Source organism: Bombus pascuorum, chromosome 10, assembly GCF_905332965.1.
Source record: "Bombus pascuorum chromosome 10, iyBomPasc1.1, whole genome shotgun sequence".
Taxonomy (NCBI): Eukaryota; Metazoa; Arthropoda; class Insecta; order Hymenoptera; family Apidae; genus Bombus; species Bombus pascuorum.
In genome coordinates, this window is record NC_083497.1 from 11,520,741 (window position 1) to 11,538,152 (window position 17,412).

General features: G+C 41.8%; 2 protein-coding genes across 7 annotated transcripts in view; one reads left to right on the top strand and one right to left on the bottom strand.

Moving 5' to 3' along the window:
• Positions 1-17,412, top strand: part of LOC132911515 (neo-calmodulin-like) — an 85,059-nt gene that overhangs the window by 30,497 nt on the left and 37,150 nt on the right. Inside the window, exons 1-2 of one of the 6 annotated variants that reach the window (XM_060968211.1) lie at positions 560-687; positions 15,844-16,871. The exons of 4 other annotated variants lie outside the window; for them this stretch is intronic. In XM_060968211.1, the coding sequence (XP_060824194.1) occupies positions 16,785-16,871 (87 nt within the window). In that variant the 5' untranslated portion in view covers positions 560-687; positions 15,844-16,784. Of the gene's footprint in view, positions 1-559; positions 688-15,843; positions 16,872-17,412 lie in introns of those variants that run through there. One more of the 6 variants, XM_060968213.1, reaches the window with a different exon arrangement.
• The window catches only part of LOC132911512 (uronyl 2-sulfotransferase-like), a 238,650-nt gene continuing 221,942 nt past the window's right edge, over positions 705-17,412 (bottom strand). The window contains exon 6 of the mRNA XM_060968208.1: positions 705-1,445. Within this exon, the coding sequence (XP_060824191.1) occupies positions 1,411-1,445 (35 nt within the window). The 3' untranslated portion in view covers positions 705-1,410. The remainder of the gene's footprint in view (positions 1,446-17,412) is intronic.

The window sequence follows — 17,412 nt, forward strand, 5'->3', positions numbered from 1 at the left end:
TTGGGTCGTAAGAAATCCAACGTGGCGAGCCTTGGAATTGAATGGAATCTCGTGGAATTTCGAACGTTCCGCTGCAACGCAACGTGACAACGTTTTCTCCAACGTCGTGCACGTTTTTCTATTAAATTTGTCACCGATAATTTACCTCTCAGCGTGTCGTTCGAAGCTATTTCAGGAAGAAATACAAGTGCTTCGTCAATGGATCCCAGCCTTGGTTCAATGAAACTGGATTCGATAACCTAGATTACAAGGACTATGTTTAGTCAGAGAATCTTGACTTGATACGATAACTGTCTCTTCCGTGGACAGGATAAATGCCCTTCAAACCATACGAAGATAAATCTTGACAGAGATAACGATTATGTACCTTGACACGAGATAACGTGTAGTTTGGACACGAGTTGAAAACACAGGGATAAGTGGGAAGCTAAGGGAGAGACATTCACCCTGAGGATGGCGTACGTAAACGTAGAAGATACACGTTAGAGCACATTGGTCGTTGGTTCCGTCGACCAACACGGATGATGCTCTCGGGGGTCGGGACAAGCTCCGGAGAAGCTCTGATCGTGGCGGTCGTGCGGGGCTTCGAGCTTGCGCACTGTCTTCGAAATCGCAGACTCGGTGCGCGAGGGGCGCGTGGCGGCACCGGGGGTGTCAGTCACGGCCCATCTGCCTACCATCGAGCACGTAAGTCCGCAAGCGGTTACTTTTTTCCCCCCTCTGTCAAACTGCTTCCTTCGTATCCCTTTTCTCAACCTATTTCTTATCTACTTTATTTCCTTTCGTCTTTCAGCCACCCCCTTTTCAACGACTCGATCTTTTCTCCGTGGTCTTCTGTCATCTCGAACCCTGTTACAACGTCCGATTCACCAACTTCAAATTATCTCCTTCACGACCTTGAAGCTCGTTCAGTTAGCTTTTTCGAGGCACGGCCAACGAACAGAAAGGCGAGAATGGAATTTCCCGGAAGTGTGTAAAAAAAGGACGCACTAGCCACGGCGGACGATCCATCCGCCGGCAGTTTCTCAGTGATTATGTCAAAAATGGCGGGTACCGTTGGCCAATTTCGTGACAATCACCAGCTTCTGAAAGTCTCCAGGGAGGTAGACTCGGTCGGGAACAAGTGCTCGCGATTTCTTTTGTGCCGTTTAAGTGGCCGCCTTAAGCGCGGACCGTTTTTTTGTCGGAACGAATCGACGTCCCGTCGAGCGAGTGAGACGGTTTTCGGAAGTAAGGTGCCCTCTCTCTTCTCCTTCCGCAGGAAATGGATTTCCTCCGTCGAATGTCTTTTTCTACGCTAAAATCCTCGATAAAAAGGTTGTTCCAATCGTTTATTGGAAACTTTTTTCCACGCACCGTGTGGTTCTTTTCGTAGCGTGATTCCTCATTCGTACGAATCGTTGACTCGTACTACTTGCTTCTCCGACCTGTCATTTTTCTCGGCTCTTTTCAACGAATTTTTGGTGAAATTTTAGAAACGTACTTTTCATCGAAGTTCCATCGAACAGTTTCCGATGATCGTCGACGATCGTTTAGTTGACTGAAAATTGAATCGTTTATCGCGCTTCTCCTAAATGGTTCCCATTCTTTCGTAACGTTCCTGAGTGAATTGTTCTTCCAAGAAGTGGAATCGCGCGAATCTTTGAAAAAAAGCTGGCTTCAAAGTTTCACGCTCGTCGACGATTTCCCTTGTGTCAGCGTAACACGTGATATACGCGTGACACGTTCAATTTTCCGCAGCGTATTCTCATAAAAAATTTGCTCTTCCACCGGCAGCAATCTTGCAAATAACTACGCCTTATTCATAGAGCTATTAATAATTCGAGTAATAACGAAAACACTCTTTTAAAGGTGTGCGATGTTTCATTAGACGATTGTTTTCGCTTTCGTGTCGTATACGCATTCGATTAATTTTTCAAAGTGAAACGCGATAACAAAAGCTTTTCTCGCCGCTGTCCGTTGGCCAATTGAATTAGACGTATGCACGATGTCTCACGCAAGGTCAACTTGTTTCTTTTACGAGATTAAATATCATGATTAAATATGACCACGTGCATTGCAATCAGAGACAAAGACGGGCTTCCTATACGCCTCCCAATACGTAGACTGTCGATCGAAGAAAAGCTTAACCTGTTAACCGGCTCGTTTCTTAACCAGAAACATTTGTAATATTAAATCTAAACGTATTAATTTCAGTTTAATTGATTTTAATTCCCGCACATGGAAATATAATATGATCCATCTTTAGCAAATATTAGATTGGTAAATGAAGAAATTAAGAGACTCGTAACAAAAACAAGCCTTGCCAATTTTTTGTAATTTTTAGATAATATCGCATTCCAGTAGTGAAACCCTAAAACTCGCTAGGCGTAGTCTTGTTACGAGTGCTTCGATCACTGTATCTGAGAAACCGGCAATCTGAATAACGAGTTTACCCGGTTAACAGGTAAAATTCTTTTACAGCAAACTTCGCTTTGTTGCTGGGATTTGCATTTCATTGGTTTCCTAAAATAAACGAAAAGTACGAAACGAAGCAGTCCTTGCTACTTTTCTTTAATGTAGAAACGATTTCATTTTACATGATAAAAAAAGAAAAAAATCGGAATTGGACGGTAGAAACAGCTGTTAGTACTTTTATTATAGTTTCAGCTTAACGTAGAAACAATTTTAACCACTGTGGAAAAGATCAGAGTTGGACAGATTCGCTTGTATCCTACTCCTGAAATCCACGTTTCCTGCATTTCTTTACGATCAAACCTTACGGCACTTTATATAAATCGATACGATCGATCGTCGAGGTTAACGTTGCCGTAAGACCAGTCCAGTGACTGGACCATTTCTGTACCGGTGTTTCCGATCGAAAGATACATTTCGAAAGCGCGAGAAACGGAATACCTAGCAGGATCACTCGATAACGAGGGATCTCGTGCTGTCTGTCTCGTTTCGCGGAATAATAGTGGCCGACTATTATTCAGTCGTCTGGCCTGGGCGCTTAAACATTCCGCACGTTCACCATTTTACGTTGCACAGGCGATCGACTCGGCGCGTTCAATCACAGTAGTGGATTCGAACGAGCGCCAGAGCTTGGTCTTTGTTAATGCTGATTTGTTGCCAGTGCTGTATCAAAGTGTTCCGAAGATCGGCTCTTGAAAAAGCTGAATGAAATACACGCTCGCGTCCATTTAACGCGGAACGTTATGGATCCGGACGCGCGACAGGTGTAATCAGAGGTATACAGGCATCCCTGCGAACGAACGATAAAACCACGTCCGCGCAAGATTGATAGTGTTCCGATTGAAATTTTCTCCTTGGTATCCGCCACACTCGTTCACAAGTGAGCAACGGAAGTATGCATTTGCAGAATTTAATTCCGACGTTGGAAACTTTTTGGTTGTTCTATCGCATAATATTCGGTCATTTACGGGCAGGTTGTGGCCGTAGGATTTAGTGACCACGAAAGGTGGTTTATATAACCGCAGGTTTTTCGTCGATGATTTTTAATAATATTGTTCTTGCAATGGTGGTGGCTGATGTTTCGTTACGATCAATTCGTTGTAACAGTAGGTAGATTTCGTCAAAGTATGACAAATTAATAATTCAAAGCAAAGGTTGAATCTGGAATGTGGCATGTCATGATTAAATACTCTATAATCCGGATATCTGTTCATATTTCATAAAATATTACTAATTTACGGATAAATCGAATTGATATGATTTCATTGCTCGTGATCATCGTAATTACCTATAATAGGATATTATGGCGTGATTAAATCGTATTCGTCCTTATCTTTAGATTTCTTAATTTCTGAATTAGAAATGGAATCAGAATTATGATCAGATTAACGTTATTCAGATCAGATAAAATATTCTTCCAAGTTTTTCTAAATATAGAAAAATGTCAATACGATTAATAATATTTCAATGGTAGGTTTACGAAGTGATACATATAATAAGCAGTAAAATCTATTATTCCTAGGTTTCTAATTAATTTATAATATCTATGAAAAATATGACTTTCTACTTGTTCGAATGCTTTCGTGAGCTACTTTAGATAACATGTAATATCGACGAATTACAATCACGTAACAAGGTTATGTTAAAACGTGCACGTCGAATAGAATAGTGCAGAGCGAAGAAATATTACATTGTCATTTCGCTCGGCGAATCGATAACCAGGTTATGGAAGCCCGTAAACCTATAAAATGACTTTGGGTGTTAGCTTATCTTATCGCGCCGCGTTCCTTCCGTCATTTTCTTCAAATTTCCACGCACAGAAAAAGATGCTAATCGTCTGACGCATTTTCCCTTTCGAGGAACCACACGACGAAATTGAACCAGTCACTGATCAAACCTGTTGCCCATTCGCTCAAATTACTGCAATTAATATCCATATTGCGTGTCGAACGTTGTTAAAGCTCGCGCGCCTCCAATAATTTTCCTCAATTTACCAATTATGCCTGTTTCTAAATTGACGCCCTCGAACAAAATACGTTTCTGTAAATAGCAACTACCAGTAACAACGAAATCGCGAGAGTAATTCCTCGTGTCATGTGTGGAAGATCTACTTTCTAAACGATCACGGCTATTAATTTTGTCGCGGCGAAAGAGAAACGCGTAGTGCGTTCGGAACAATCGCGAAGAAATTGCGGTTGGGGGACACTAATTATTCGGCAGTATAATCGAGCAGATAGATAAGCATCTAAAGAGTAACGTGTCGACGAGAGAAACGTATACGATGGTCATTGATCGCGTTTTGAGGTAGTCGACCTTAACGCAAAACATACGAAATGCAGGCTGACGTATGAACAAATTCTATCCTCTATGTTATCAACTTATTTTTTCATGTAATAAGCACTCCTCTGTCTATTATATAGTTATCAAGATACTTTATATATCAATTTAGTCGAACTGTGATAGTCGCGTGAGTGGCAAGGGTTGATCTTCTTTTGCCAACGGTTATCATTTTCGAAGGTCTAAGTGATTCTCGATAGCAAATTATTTTTAGAAACTTCTGACAGACAGGCTACATAGTTATTATTTCTCGTCAACGTTCACAGGGTAGGTATAGATCGGTCACAGGAAGAAGAGATTTCAGGGCTTATTGTTCGCCAAGTCGTTGCACCCTCGATAACATTCCTCCATTTTCAACGATGATCTTAGTCGAAGGGAATTATTGACGAGGAGAGAAACGACGAGAGAAGTTTCCAACGTTTAAATCCCGTTGGTGTATTTCTAAGAAAAACGTTTGGTTTCTAGATATTTAAGCCACGAAACCGAGTCTAATAAGATCGCAAGGACTTAAGCCACTCATGCTTCGTTCAATTACACGCGAGCGTTGTTCACGCGAGACTATGAAACATAGTGGTGAAACGAAACTCTGACAAATGATATTTGCGTAAAGCTGTTAGGCCGACGGCTCGCAAATTCTCGCAGAAATATTCCGCTCGCTTGACAAATGTCGTTGATATTTCAGTCAACTGTCTCAAAGACGGTCTCACGCGACATCAAGTCATATAACTTGAAAATCTGAAGAACTCTTGCTCTTGAAGAAGGAACTTATAGCTCGATATAGTGGCTACATGAACGGAGGAAGAATTTTCTGATTTTTTCACGATTACATTAAAAATAAAGTAATATTGTTTGCATGATACACAAGATTGATTACCCTATGCAAAGTCCGCGATTAGATTAATTCAAACAACCCGATCTTATTCTAAGTTATAGTATCCTGAGGATTTTCGTATTAATCATAACGTTTTAAAATTAAAGTAATCTCGTTTAATATATCGGAAAGCAGGGATCTAATAATATCCTTTCTCAGATTTAAAACGCTATATTTCCTTTGATATCGCATCCTTCTAAGATTTCAGGGCGTCTTGATAAACGAACGAACGAACGAAACGCGATGTTCTTTATAAGAGGTTTCCAAGATTACGTTTGGAGAGAATAGAAGTGGCGCGAATGACGAATACGTCGATATTCCCGAGAGCTTGGCATGCGATTTGAAAGGATTTTTTTCGCTATTCCCGGAGGAGAGCGCGAAGGTTGTCAGGTGGCGATATATGAGCGACCTTGCCGCATCGATGAAATTCCAAGCGATCTTGCTTTTACGCGGACATCGCTCGCTGAAAGAGACTGACTCGCTTAAAATAGGCTCGATTTATTCGGATAATCAACGACAATCGTACTTCCTCGCGATGTATCTCCTTGTCGTTCACCCCTTCGTTTCCTGCCCGGTTTTCCGTTCGTTGTCCGCACCGTCTTCGCTGGCCGGACCCCTGACCGTTTGTCCCGCGATTCTTCCGTATTTCGTGGCGCACGGAAACTCTCTCGACCATTCAGTCACGCGACCAACAACTCGGATTTTTCGTCTAATCGAAACCCATACGATCGCTACGATTGCAATTCGAAAAGCTAGGGTCGTTTTTACGTAAAATATAACATTAGTCAAGTTATATCGACGTAAAAACTAAATTAATATTATTCGTTTCTACTATTTTCTAAAGACACATAGTTTCTAATCTATAGAGTTATTCCATTCGTCGATTATTTCGCGTTAAAATACTTCTGTTCAACCGCCGAAAGATACGAAGATCCGAACTATAACGCATTCTCCCAAGATGTTTCCGAATGATTAGACTGTCTCGTCAAGCTTTCCAGTTCTTTACTTAGTAAATGGGTGAACGCTTTTCCAGAGCTGCTGTTTCCGTGTTGCGACCCTTTCCATTACGTTCCAGTCGATTACAGAGTCTCTTTCCGTAACAGAGATGGCCATACAGTTGCACTTGGCCATCGTTCAACTGCCTCTCCTCTTCGACGAGCAATTTCTTCGAGAAGCATTACGCCGTCGCTCTGCCAGAGATGCGCCTATCGTTAATTGGCGCAATTATTTCGATTATTTTCTCAACGAGCAAACCCTCCAGCCTACCATTCCTACTTTTCGTCATTAGCTTCCACCGCGACAGACATTACAAAATTACTTGGCCGACAATCCCGGCATTACCTGCAGGCTGACGATCGAACGGATCCCTTCTCATTATCGTAATTACTCTCGAATGCCCATTCAATCCGTAATCTGTTGCTCGCTGGCACTTAAACCGTCGAACGATTTTCCCGAGGAATTTCCCTCGCGGACCAAGCCTTTGACGAACGAAAGCAGAACGAAGGTAGAACGAAGGCGGAACAAAGGCGTGCGAAAACACGCGTCCGTTCGAGCGTACACAGATAAATAGTGAATGACAGAAACGTTTTGCGGGGTGCCCTGCCCTTCCGCAGTTCGATATCGTAAGTAGGACGTGAACCTGGATGGTAGCGTGCGCACGCGTACGCACGTGCACGATTTCGGCACGTAAACCCGGCTGGGTAAATATTCCGGAGCGGGCGACCGTTCGCGAGATTCCTCCTGGCCGACACCGGCCTGACACGTCGAAGACGTTGCCCCAAATTCGAGCCGTCACTCTTTCGTCCTGGATATGCCAACCTTCCAAGAGAGGAACCTTGTCCTGATCTACGACAAAGTCTAGAAGTATTTAGTCATCGGCGATCTCTTACACAACTGAGTTCTTGGTGAAGTTTTACAAGATACGCGTGAATAATCACTAGCACTGTTAACGGATTATCATGTAGAATTTGTAGAAGGTTGATAATAATCAAAGAAATGAAATTTTAGAATTCAATTTTACAAATTATCTATTATTCGGTTATCCTAGTTGGTGTAGAATCGGAAAATTATGGAAGAGAATTGTATAATTATTATATCAATAAATAATTATATTTTGTATTAGTAAATTGTCAAATTATATACAATACTAGTAAATTAACAAATTACGAGTTGTACATTATAGAATTACCTTTTATAATTTTGCAAATGGAATTTATCAAATGCTACAAATTTGTAAAATTTATCTATATAATTACATTTAAATTATTACTGCATTTGGTACGTAGTAGAAAAAGGTTTATTAGTAGTGATGATTTCATCGTTAATTTTAGTAGAATCGTAGAAATATATGCGTGCTTTTTTGAACTGTATTTTATATATTCTCAATACTTTGGAAGTGTCGAAATACCCATGGACGATAGCGTAGTTGGATTAAAAATCGAGAGGCTATCAGGCTCCATAAGGCGCCTGAAAGATGTCAAACAATCGGGGCCCTCGCTTTGTTTAAATATCACCGAATACTCAAATCGTGCTAATATAGGAGAGAACCTTTACCTCTTTGTATCAAAATTTTCGGCTATGTTAGCGCTTTTGTTCTTAGGTTATTTGATTAGAATTTCAAAGGAACATCAAGTACCACTTTGCAATTCAGCTGGTTAATTGCCTCCTCCGCAGAACGCAGGACTACGTGCAAGCGTTCGAAGATAGTTAAACGTAACTTTGATAGTTGAACGTAGCTTTTGACAGCTTAGCAATCTCCGATACATCGCGAAACGTGTCATTCTTCCATTGCACGAGAAGATACAAATAGCAAGAAATTTGATCTCAGCAAGCTTATACGTGGCAACAGGTATGCACTGTCTTCGAGCCTGTTACTTTTAATACACTCGCGAGCAAATTGTTTCTTCATGTTCGATCGCAATCTTGGAGACATATACGATTTTCCTTGACGTGACGTCAAGGGTTCTGGCTCCGGTGTTTTTTCCTCACGGAATAAGCGCTGTTCATCCCCTTCAAGGTGAACGAGGATTTCATTTACATCGTACATTGATACGTAGCGCGGAAATTCTGCGTCTGTGGGCTGGCGTCGAGTCTGGCGACGATCCAGTGTCGTAAGCATCGTTACGTTTCTTCAGTCTGTTCCACGCTGACGATTCCCATAAATCAACTGTCTCCTACCACAAATATATATACATATATATATATTATACAAGCCTTGAACAACGATGAAACAACGATTGCAACTCTGCTTGAATCTTGGCCGAAATAACAGAGCGTCGTACAACTTGGGAAGTAACGTTTAAAAGATACAACGAGTGATGTTTTTCGCGTTCATCCCGATGGGAAATAATCGGGGTATCGTAAATCACGGCGGTCGAGCTATGGAAATGCAAAACGATATCGCGCAGTGGTGTATCGATTACGCAACGGAAAGCAGTCTTTGCCGCTTCGGAGCCGTTAATCCTCCATCCTCGGCGTAATATTCACAGCGATTCGAAACGGCTGCTATTTTCACAGTCACGGCAGCCTGTGTGAAAAGTTCTCCCCGGAAAAAGGGATTTAGCGTGCGCGCACCACGCTGTTGGTTACGAAGTGCCGGGGGCAGCTTACAAAAAATGCGAGCCCAGACGCGAAAAAGCAGCGAAATTCTTGCCTCCGCCATTCAGACCGGGATTACCAGATTTTTTTTTTTTATTAGAAGGACGATCCCTTTTATGGGTAGCCGGCTGGTACAGCTTTTACCGGATGTTCCCTTGTCGGATCTGGTCTAGTGAAAAACATGACGTCAAATGAGAATCCGACGTGTTAATTCCGCTTGATTTTGGTTTAACACCCGCATAATTGAGACGTTAATCGAACCAGAAAATAGGCTGATGCCTATATAGGGTGTTTTAAAAATTTGGGATCGAACTTCAGGAAGATATACCTAGTATCGATCAAAATAAATAAAAACGTTTCAATAAACGTTCAAGTATGATTAGCTTCGGCATTGCGAAACGTTTTAATCGATACGGTATTAACTAGCTCCGTTTGCAGTACTTTATACTCGTTTCAACATACGTTTCGCCGCGTTTCCTCGTAGAACCATTATTTAAATAATGTAAAAGTGGCAAATAACCGGCGAATCATTCAATACATGCAAACGAACGCTATAATCCCAAAGTGATAAACTATGGTCTTCTATCGTTGTTATTAAGCGACATCAGAGTACGATTACATAATTAATTATTACATAATTGATCTAACAACGAGAAGTTGTGATACGTCGTTGCAAGCTCACAGTTGAAAACTTCTTGCAACTTCAAAACTCATTAACATTCGTACCCGTGTTAATTAAGATCCTTTTGCTTGTTTCGATGTGTGTTCTACATGTTCTTCTCGAGGTTTGATCCCAACTTTCTGAAATATCCCGTAGATATTCTCGTAAGATGTTATTTCGTGGAAGATACGATGGATCAAGGAATAACGATTGAACAAAGGAACGAAGAGCGTGAAGACGAAACGTGGAAGGTGGCAGATTGAAGAGGGTGCAGGATAAAGGACGGAGGATGCAGAACGGAGGATGGAAAACAGAGGTCGGAGGACGTAGAGGGTGGAGGTGGGCGCAGCATGGGAGTGATCAATACTACCTCCAAACCAACTTCCCACGGGAGTAACAAAGATGGACCGGGACGCACGGAAGATAGGATTTCGGGAAAGGATTCTCTCGAGTGACCGTTTTCCGCGTAAGTCGATTCCGAACTGCGAAAGCTTAATGAAAGTGCTACAGATTGATAATTCGAGCAATGTTAATGGAAGTTTCGCCATCCGTGGCTTCCGATAACCGACCCTGCGTTTAGACGCTCTAACGAACTCCAACTACGTGACCCCATCGATGCCCCGAAGCTCTGACAGATAATCTTCACTATGCACGTTATGAAACGCTGAGTGCACCGGAACTTTGTCCATACGATTTATACTGTTTCATATTTATTAAGATAGCCAATGTTCTTGATCGCGTTTAGCCAATATCAATCCTTTGCATTCGGAATTTTAGCTGTGCAGACAGGATTTTTCCAACTTTATAAATGACAACGTTATAAACGTATATTACAAAATTACTAACCACGAAATCTGTATTCAAAGATATTTTCGTTTCCTAGAGAATATTTTCCCGTAATTATTTTATTCTATGATTATGATTATAGAAAGAGAACAAACATCAAATTATATATGAAGCAATTCAATCGGTACCTTGATTTCCTCGATAAGAAATTCATTGGACGTTTTATCCTAGGAAATAATTAATCAATTTTGAATCTGCCCACGGATGAATTTTTTCCGGATATTCGATAAATTCTCCCTTGTAAATCCTGCTTTTAATTAGAAAGTTAATGGGAAAAAATTCTACAACGTTTCTCGTTCCCGGTAAAGAATTAATATCGGTTTATAGTACTGGAAACTCGTACGTGGATGCTTAAGCGGAAGATAGCTACGGACAGAATACCGAGAATACGGCCTACATGCGCAATTTCTAGGAAGATGGATTGGATGAAACGTTAAGCCATCTCGTACGGGTGCAGCTCGTCTGCAGCGAAAAATCTATTGCAACGACGAGTCCCGGCGGGAGACGAAGCCAAGGATCGCAGTAACGAGGAATTTTAATCACCGGTACATCACGGCGGAAGGTGAAGACCCATGTCCTGCAATTTGATTCGCTGGTGGCGGCAGGTCTGGCGGATCGAAGCCAGGGACACGGCGTGGCCATTGGGTTACGCAGAGATCTAGAATGATAAAGCGAGTTAAAAAGGAAGGACAGAGTGGACGTGTATCCAGAACGATGTAGCCGCGATCCGTTCGGTCGTGCGTGACTAGGGGCTGTTAACCTAAACAACGAGCCACGCCACCGATAGCCTAGTGACTCCATTTCTCTGCATACCAGCAACGTGCATACACACTTGCCGTTTCATCGCCAGACATACGGACGCCAGAAAAACAAACTGAAACACCCATCGAACATCGGGTTCGATTCTATTTTTACAACGATAGGTTTATAACTGCGGGTGCAGGTTAATGGACACGACAATTTTCAATGTAAACGCGATGTAGAAGGGATGGTAACGTCCGCCACCGTTTATCCGATGTCACGCCCTTCCGATCTCGGTCACCATTCACGTTACTCGGGATAGACGGGATAGACTATCACGCTCTCCTATTTTATAGATGATCCTCTTACTGGTTAATTTAAAAGCGTTGCAATAGGATGATATCGCGAGAGTCAAAGTACAGTATATTAGAAATTAGAACAAGTACCGTGCTATGTGCACGTTTCGTGTACTTTCATAAATTTCGTATGTGCAATCTGCGCGTTTCCGTAGTATTAAGTTTTGGATAAAAATTAACAGGAACTCTTTGGAAGAGCTGTTGAGAATTAATTAATTAATTAATAATAGTACAGAGATCGTTATAATAGACTGATGGAATTATCAGCATTGTCTTTGACTTGACTGAGAGGATCATTGTCTGTACTTTCCTTTCGATTTCTTCCCGAGTTGTCAGTCTTATTTAACGCGACGCTCGGTCTCGAATGCACGCGAACAACGCGACACTGACAGACGTTAATCCAGTTTCCGTGGCTTCTCGTCCGATTGACATTGCATCAGTAGTCGTTTAATCGAGTTTTAAGCTTCCGCCGGAGGCGAGGCCGGAACGTCAGCCACGACACACAAGCCTGAAACGAGCGGCTCGTGACAGGAGTAGCAACTAATTGTAAATTCAGTCTGTATCGTTCGAACGAGATAACGCGGCAATACATTCTCATTAGAAGCACATTGAGGTATCGCGAAACACGTTGATTTCTCTCTGTGATCGTTTTTACCCCTCAGGACATACTGTCGAAACTTTTCGAATGATAAATCAAAAGCCTCGCGATAGGAGAAGCGGGGACGTCGATCACGTTTATCGGCGTTCACGTAAACAGCATCGAGCCGTCTTCTTTTTCAAAGAAATATATCGTTGTTTTATTTTCCGTGAAGTAGGCCAGACTGTTAGATTAATCTTCCCCCGTGGACGTGTCGTTCGTTCAAAACCTACATAGTTTTTCGTTCGTTGAAAACGAGACTTCTATTCGAGATGCGCATAATCTTCGGAATTGCTAGAAGATCCCTGTGCATCGAGAGTTCGTTATCGACGATTCGATTTCGCGGCTGGTCGCTCGCATTTATCGTATCGGTTCCCTCATTTTGGCTGTCGAATTTTTCGTGGACGTCATCGAACGGAATGACCCGGATACGATCTAGTTAGGAGGGGAGCAAAAATCGGCAATGGATCGGAAGGAATTGTTGGCGAGATACGTCCGATACGTTTCCAGGCGCGACCGAGACGTAAAAGGATGAAATCCGTTGTTTTGATTTCGAGAGGAAAATGACTGTCGTCCAGGTCGATACACGCATCCGATTAAAATCGTTCGCTTCCTCGAGAACCTGTTAGCCCTGGACAAGCAGAAATTGCAATTTTTCACTGAAACTGATCCTCGAGAAATCTCATTGGAGTTTCAATGGGCTGCTCTTATCGACGTTATTACTCAGTCGTTCGAACTATCGTTACCATCTGCCGTTTCATCGGGGGAAATCGAATCTCTTTCTTCTCCACGATAAACTTCGTCGAAACTAAAAAAAAAAAAAAAAAAAGAAACGAGAAAACTTGCGGAAAAAAATGATGGGAATATTCTTGAATGTTCTTTTTTTTCCAAATCACTGGAAGAACGATTCGTCTGTTTGAAATACAGCCGAAATTTTCTTTATATAAAGGGTGGAAGCATATTTTTTTGTGAAACATGTCGTACACGTTGTCGATATTGACGTGTCATACAGGACAGAAATCGGATCAGATACGATTCGCGGAAACACGTTCGCGCGTGTCTGATTTTAGATTACAATGGCCCAATCGATAAAGGATATAATTTATTTAACCGTTACACGTGCACCGAGTAACCGTGACTACGAATTAAACGAACATTGTATACGCGATCTCAACAAAATTCGTTGCAGTTATTTCGCTCGGAATATTCTATAGAAAATTCAATATGTTCTGTGCAGCTGGGTTTGCACGCGGAATCGATTAAGTAGATTCAGACGTACGTTGCACGGCCACACCTCGAAAGGTAATCTGTAACAGCACACCGTTGGATAGCACTTTTTAACGAGACTTTTTAAGTTATTCCTTAGGTACTATACCATCTCGTTATAATCGTAATAGGTCGTATTTCGAGCTTTCTGCTTTCTTATCTTAATGCCATTCGATTCTATCCTCGTCATTAGCTGACGTATTATCGTACGTACTTTTTAAACGTTTGTCACTTCGCGCATCTCGTTATTTAACGTAACACGAAAGGTTGTTTGAGAAATCTTCTGCGATAAGAGATCATCAAGGAATACGTATATATAATAGATCACGAAAATACTTGAACGTTTGTAAAAACGCTTTTACGGATATATGAAATTTCATCGAAATTAATTCCAAGTGGAACGGTATCGAGCGCCAAATTTTCAAGGTAAAATGATTTACCATCGGTGGGCCCTGTGCTTTAGGCACGAATAACGCGACCCGTTGCATCGATTTAAACTTGCTCCATTTTCGTGGCATGTTTTGCTCGAGATGTGAATTTATCGTGGAATTTTCATCTCGTTAGAGCAAAACGCAAATTACGCGAACGGGACGATTTAAACGCGATGCCTCGGAATCGTGGAACAGGAGTCATGTATCACTCGTAGAATCCCGGAGACGAAGAAATATTCGCTGTCCATCAGAGAACGGTCGGAAGACACGCGTCACGAGAAGAAATACGAGAACAATTTTTGGTCTTATCCTGTCGTCGACAAATTTAGGCTAACCTATAATTAAAATACCATGTTTCGCATCTTTAGATCCTTGGAACTTGTTGAGAGAATTTCTCAATCCCTTAATCAGTACCGTCTGTGTTGCTTTGGCTATTTAGCTGTTTCTAGCACTCGTGTTATTTTAATTTTTCCATTGCAGTTGTTCTTATTAATACCAAACTTCGAGCCAGATCTTAAGAAAACTTCTCCAAGTTGTGCATTTAATTTGTATGTATAAAATTTCAATAGGAGTTAAGTTAAAATTACGAAAGTTCAAAGAATAATTATGAAAGTATGATTTTTAATTCATCGTGCACCTCTCGTTAGCCTTATAAATGAATTTCATAAATTTGTACGTTGTACGCAATTTACACGAAACCACTATGTATTCTAATACTTACGAGCAGAAATGTACGGATTTTTCTAACGAGTTTTCCTCTGTAAATAACTAGGTAAATTATACGCAGTGTAATGCCCCGCCATTATCATGCAAAGGAAAATATTTTATACTTTTACGACGAGTGGGATTCTGGTACGAGCCGAATTTTTTATGGCAAAAGGGTCGAAAGCGCGCGCAAGATTTACGCAAGTGGCTGACGCTACGTTTTTCCACGGAATCTTTATGCTCGTGTAAAACGCGGAAGCATACGGTGTGAAAAGGTTTCGTTCGAGCTCTCCTCGATTTCCTTTTTTGCCTTTCACGTCCCTCTGCGAAATCTATCGAGGCGTTAGGCGAGCGAATTTAATTAGAAAAGTTTCGCGGTTCAGGGCAGACGCAAACACGGCCCATTCTACTTTCGTTTCTCGTCATCTCCAATAGGGCTTGTCGACGCCTCTTTAAAAACTCGCCTTGCTGAGGAGTTGAGCCGTTCTTTTTCGTTATGTGGTGGTTCGAGCGTTTTGCCTGCAAAAACAAAGGGCTGTGTAGGTGAAGAGATCATCGTTTGTACGTAGTATGATCAAAAACTTTCTGAGCTTTGTGTATGTATCATTTATCACGAATGTTAACCGCAACTAGCTGTAATTATTTCGATATTTTATAATCATTTGTTGATTATACTTAGTTCTTGAGCCGTATCGAGGCTAACGTCCACTGGCAACAAATCAGAGAGAAAGTTATCTTCTTTTTTAAGATATGATTTCCGGTTATTTTAGACGGGCGATCGCGCGAAAATAGCCCGACGAAATGACCGACAAGATGATCGCGGGTGTTTAATTATTCAAACGGGCAGGCTGTGTACCTCGTTACTTGGGTTTGAAAACATCGTTCGAGGATCGATCGAGACACGTAGGCGAGTCGTCCGCAACGGACCTGTTTCTTTTCAGATCCATGGCCATAATTATAGCAACTAATGACAGATCGATCGAGCCGTGAGGACGCATCAGTTGCGGCTCGTGTCGCCTGGTATGTAGTCGTTTAGAGAAGAATAATACGCGCAAGAAGAAAAGGAAACAGAAGAAGAAAGAAGTGGAAGATAGAGATAGCGTAACGTTGCGTATATTTATCGAAGAAACGTCGCGTATATTTATCGAAGAAACGTCGTGTACGAAGAATCCACCGGAAATAACGGTGACATCGCGACAGGCAAATGTCCTCGTCGAGCTTCCGCGAGAGCCCGTCGACGAGCTACTCACGAGAAGCGACACGAAACAGAGACACCGACGGCGACGCCAGACGTCGCTCTACCGCACGGTCAATTTCACGATAAAACTCCAAAGACGAGGAAGCTGAATCTAGTCAATCCGCGATAACCCCTGGCTGTGTTTATCCTCAAAATCGTAAACGATAGTGTTCAGCGATCTTTTCGCCTTCTCGAGACCGGTCGCGTGTGAAACGAATCGAAGAAAAATCGAAACCGGGCAAGAAGCAAGTAGAGTAAGCAAGGGGAAGAATCAACAACAAGGACGCCCGGCCCGAGAAGACGACGTCAATATTAGTTATAGTCTAGTGATATATACGAGAAGAAAAGGGAAGGAGAGTCATGTAGATATCGCGTAGTACAAACGTAGCGCATTTCAATTCACGTATACATATTCATACGTACGTCGTGTCGATTAAATCGTAGTGGTAAATTCTCGTTAATTCAACGATAATCCGTGTGATCGAAAAAAGCAATAAAAATAAAAAGGAAATTTAATTCGTTGTATTCGTAAGTACGCGGACTGGTGTTCGGCTGTGCAGTATCGCGTGTGATTAATCGTTGAGCACGAGTTTCGTGTTCCTTATTCGAAATTGCTAAAGGGACGGAAGAAAGTGCATCGGCAGAATGGCGTTCGCTGCGGCGAGAATGATCCTGAAAGACAAGCGGCGGAAGGCCAGCAAGGAAGACTTCGCGCCAAGAAACAGGAGCAAGGTAATATCGACGTGATCCTATCGTTGCAGTTTATCCTTAATTACGTAATTAAAATACATCTGATCAGAGATAAACGTGTGTTCAGGAACTTTGGACGGTAGTATACATATGTACGTAATGTAACAAGCTGATGGCACAAGATCGAATGAAATAATCGGGACCTTTTTGTCCAAAGAATCACAATTGAATCTTTTGCAGTTTAAAAGAGAATAATCAGGGAACTGTAAAGCTTCGAATTTCGCATGTCATATTTCGCACTCGAACCACATATCGTCCGCATGAATCTCGTCATTGCGTATTACCTGAATACAATTGACGATAGAAAGTAGCGAGAAAGTAAAGCAAACGTTGGAAACACAGGGAAAAGGTAACGAACAGTGCGAAAGGATTGCGAGCATAGAGCGCATACCAAGGAAGTCGACCGTGTATCAAATACGCGCTGTTTAGTTGAAATGTTTCTCATTTCTCCGAGCCTTTTGTATCATTCCTGGTGAAACGATACGCGGTTAGAACAGCAAAGAGAAAATTTAGACGAATGAGA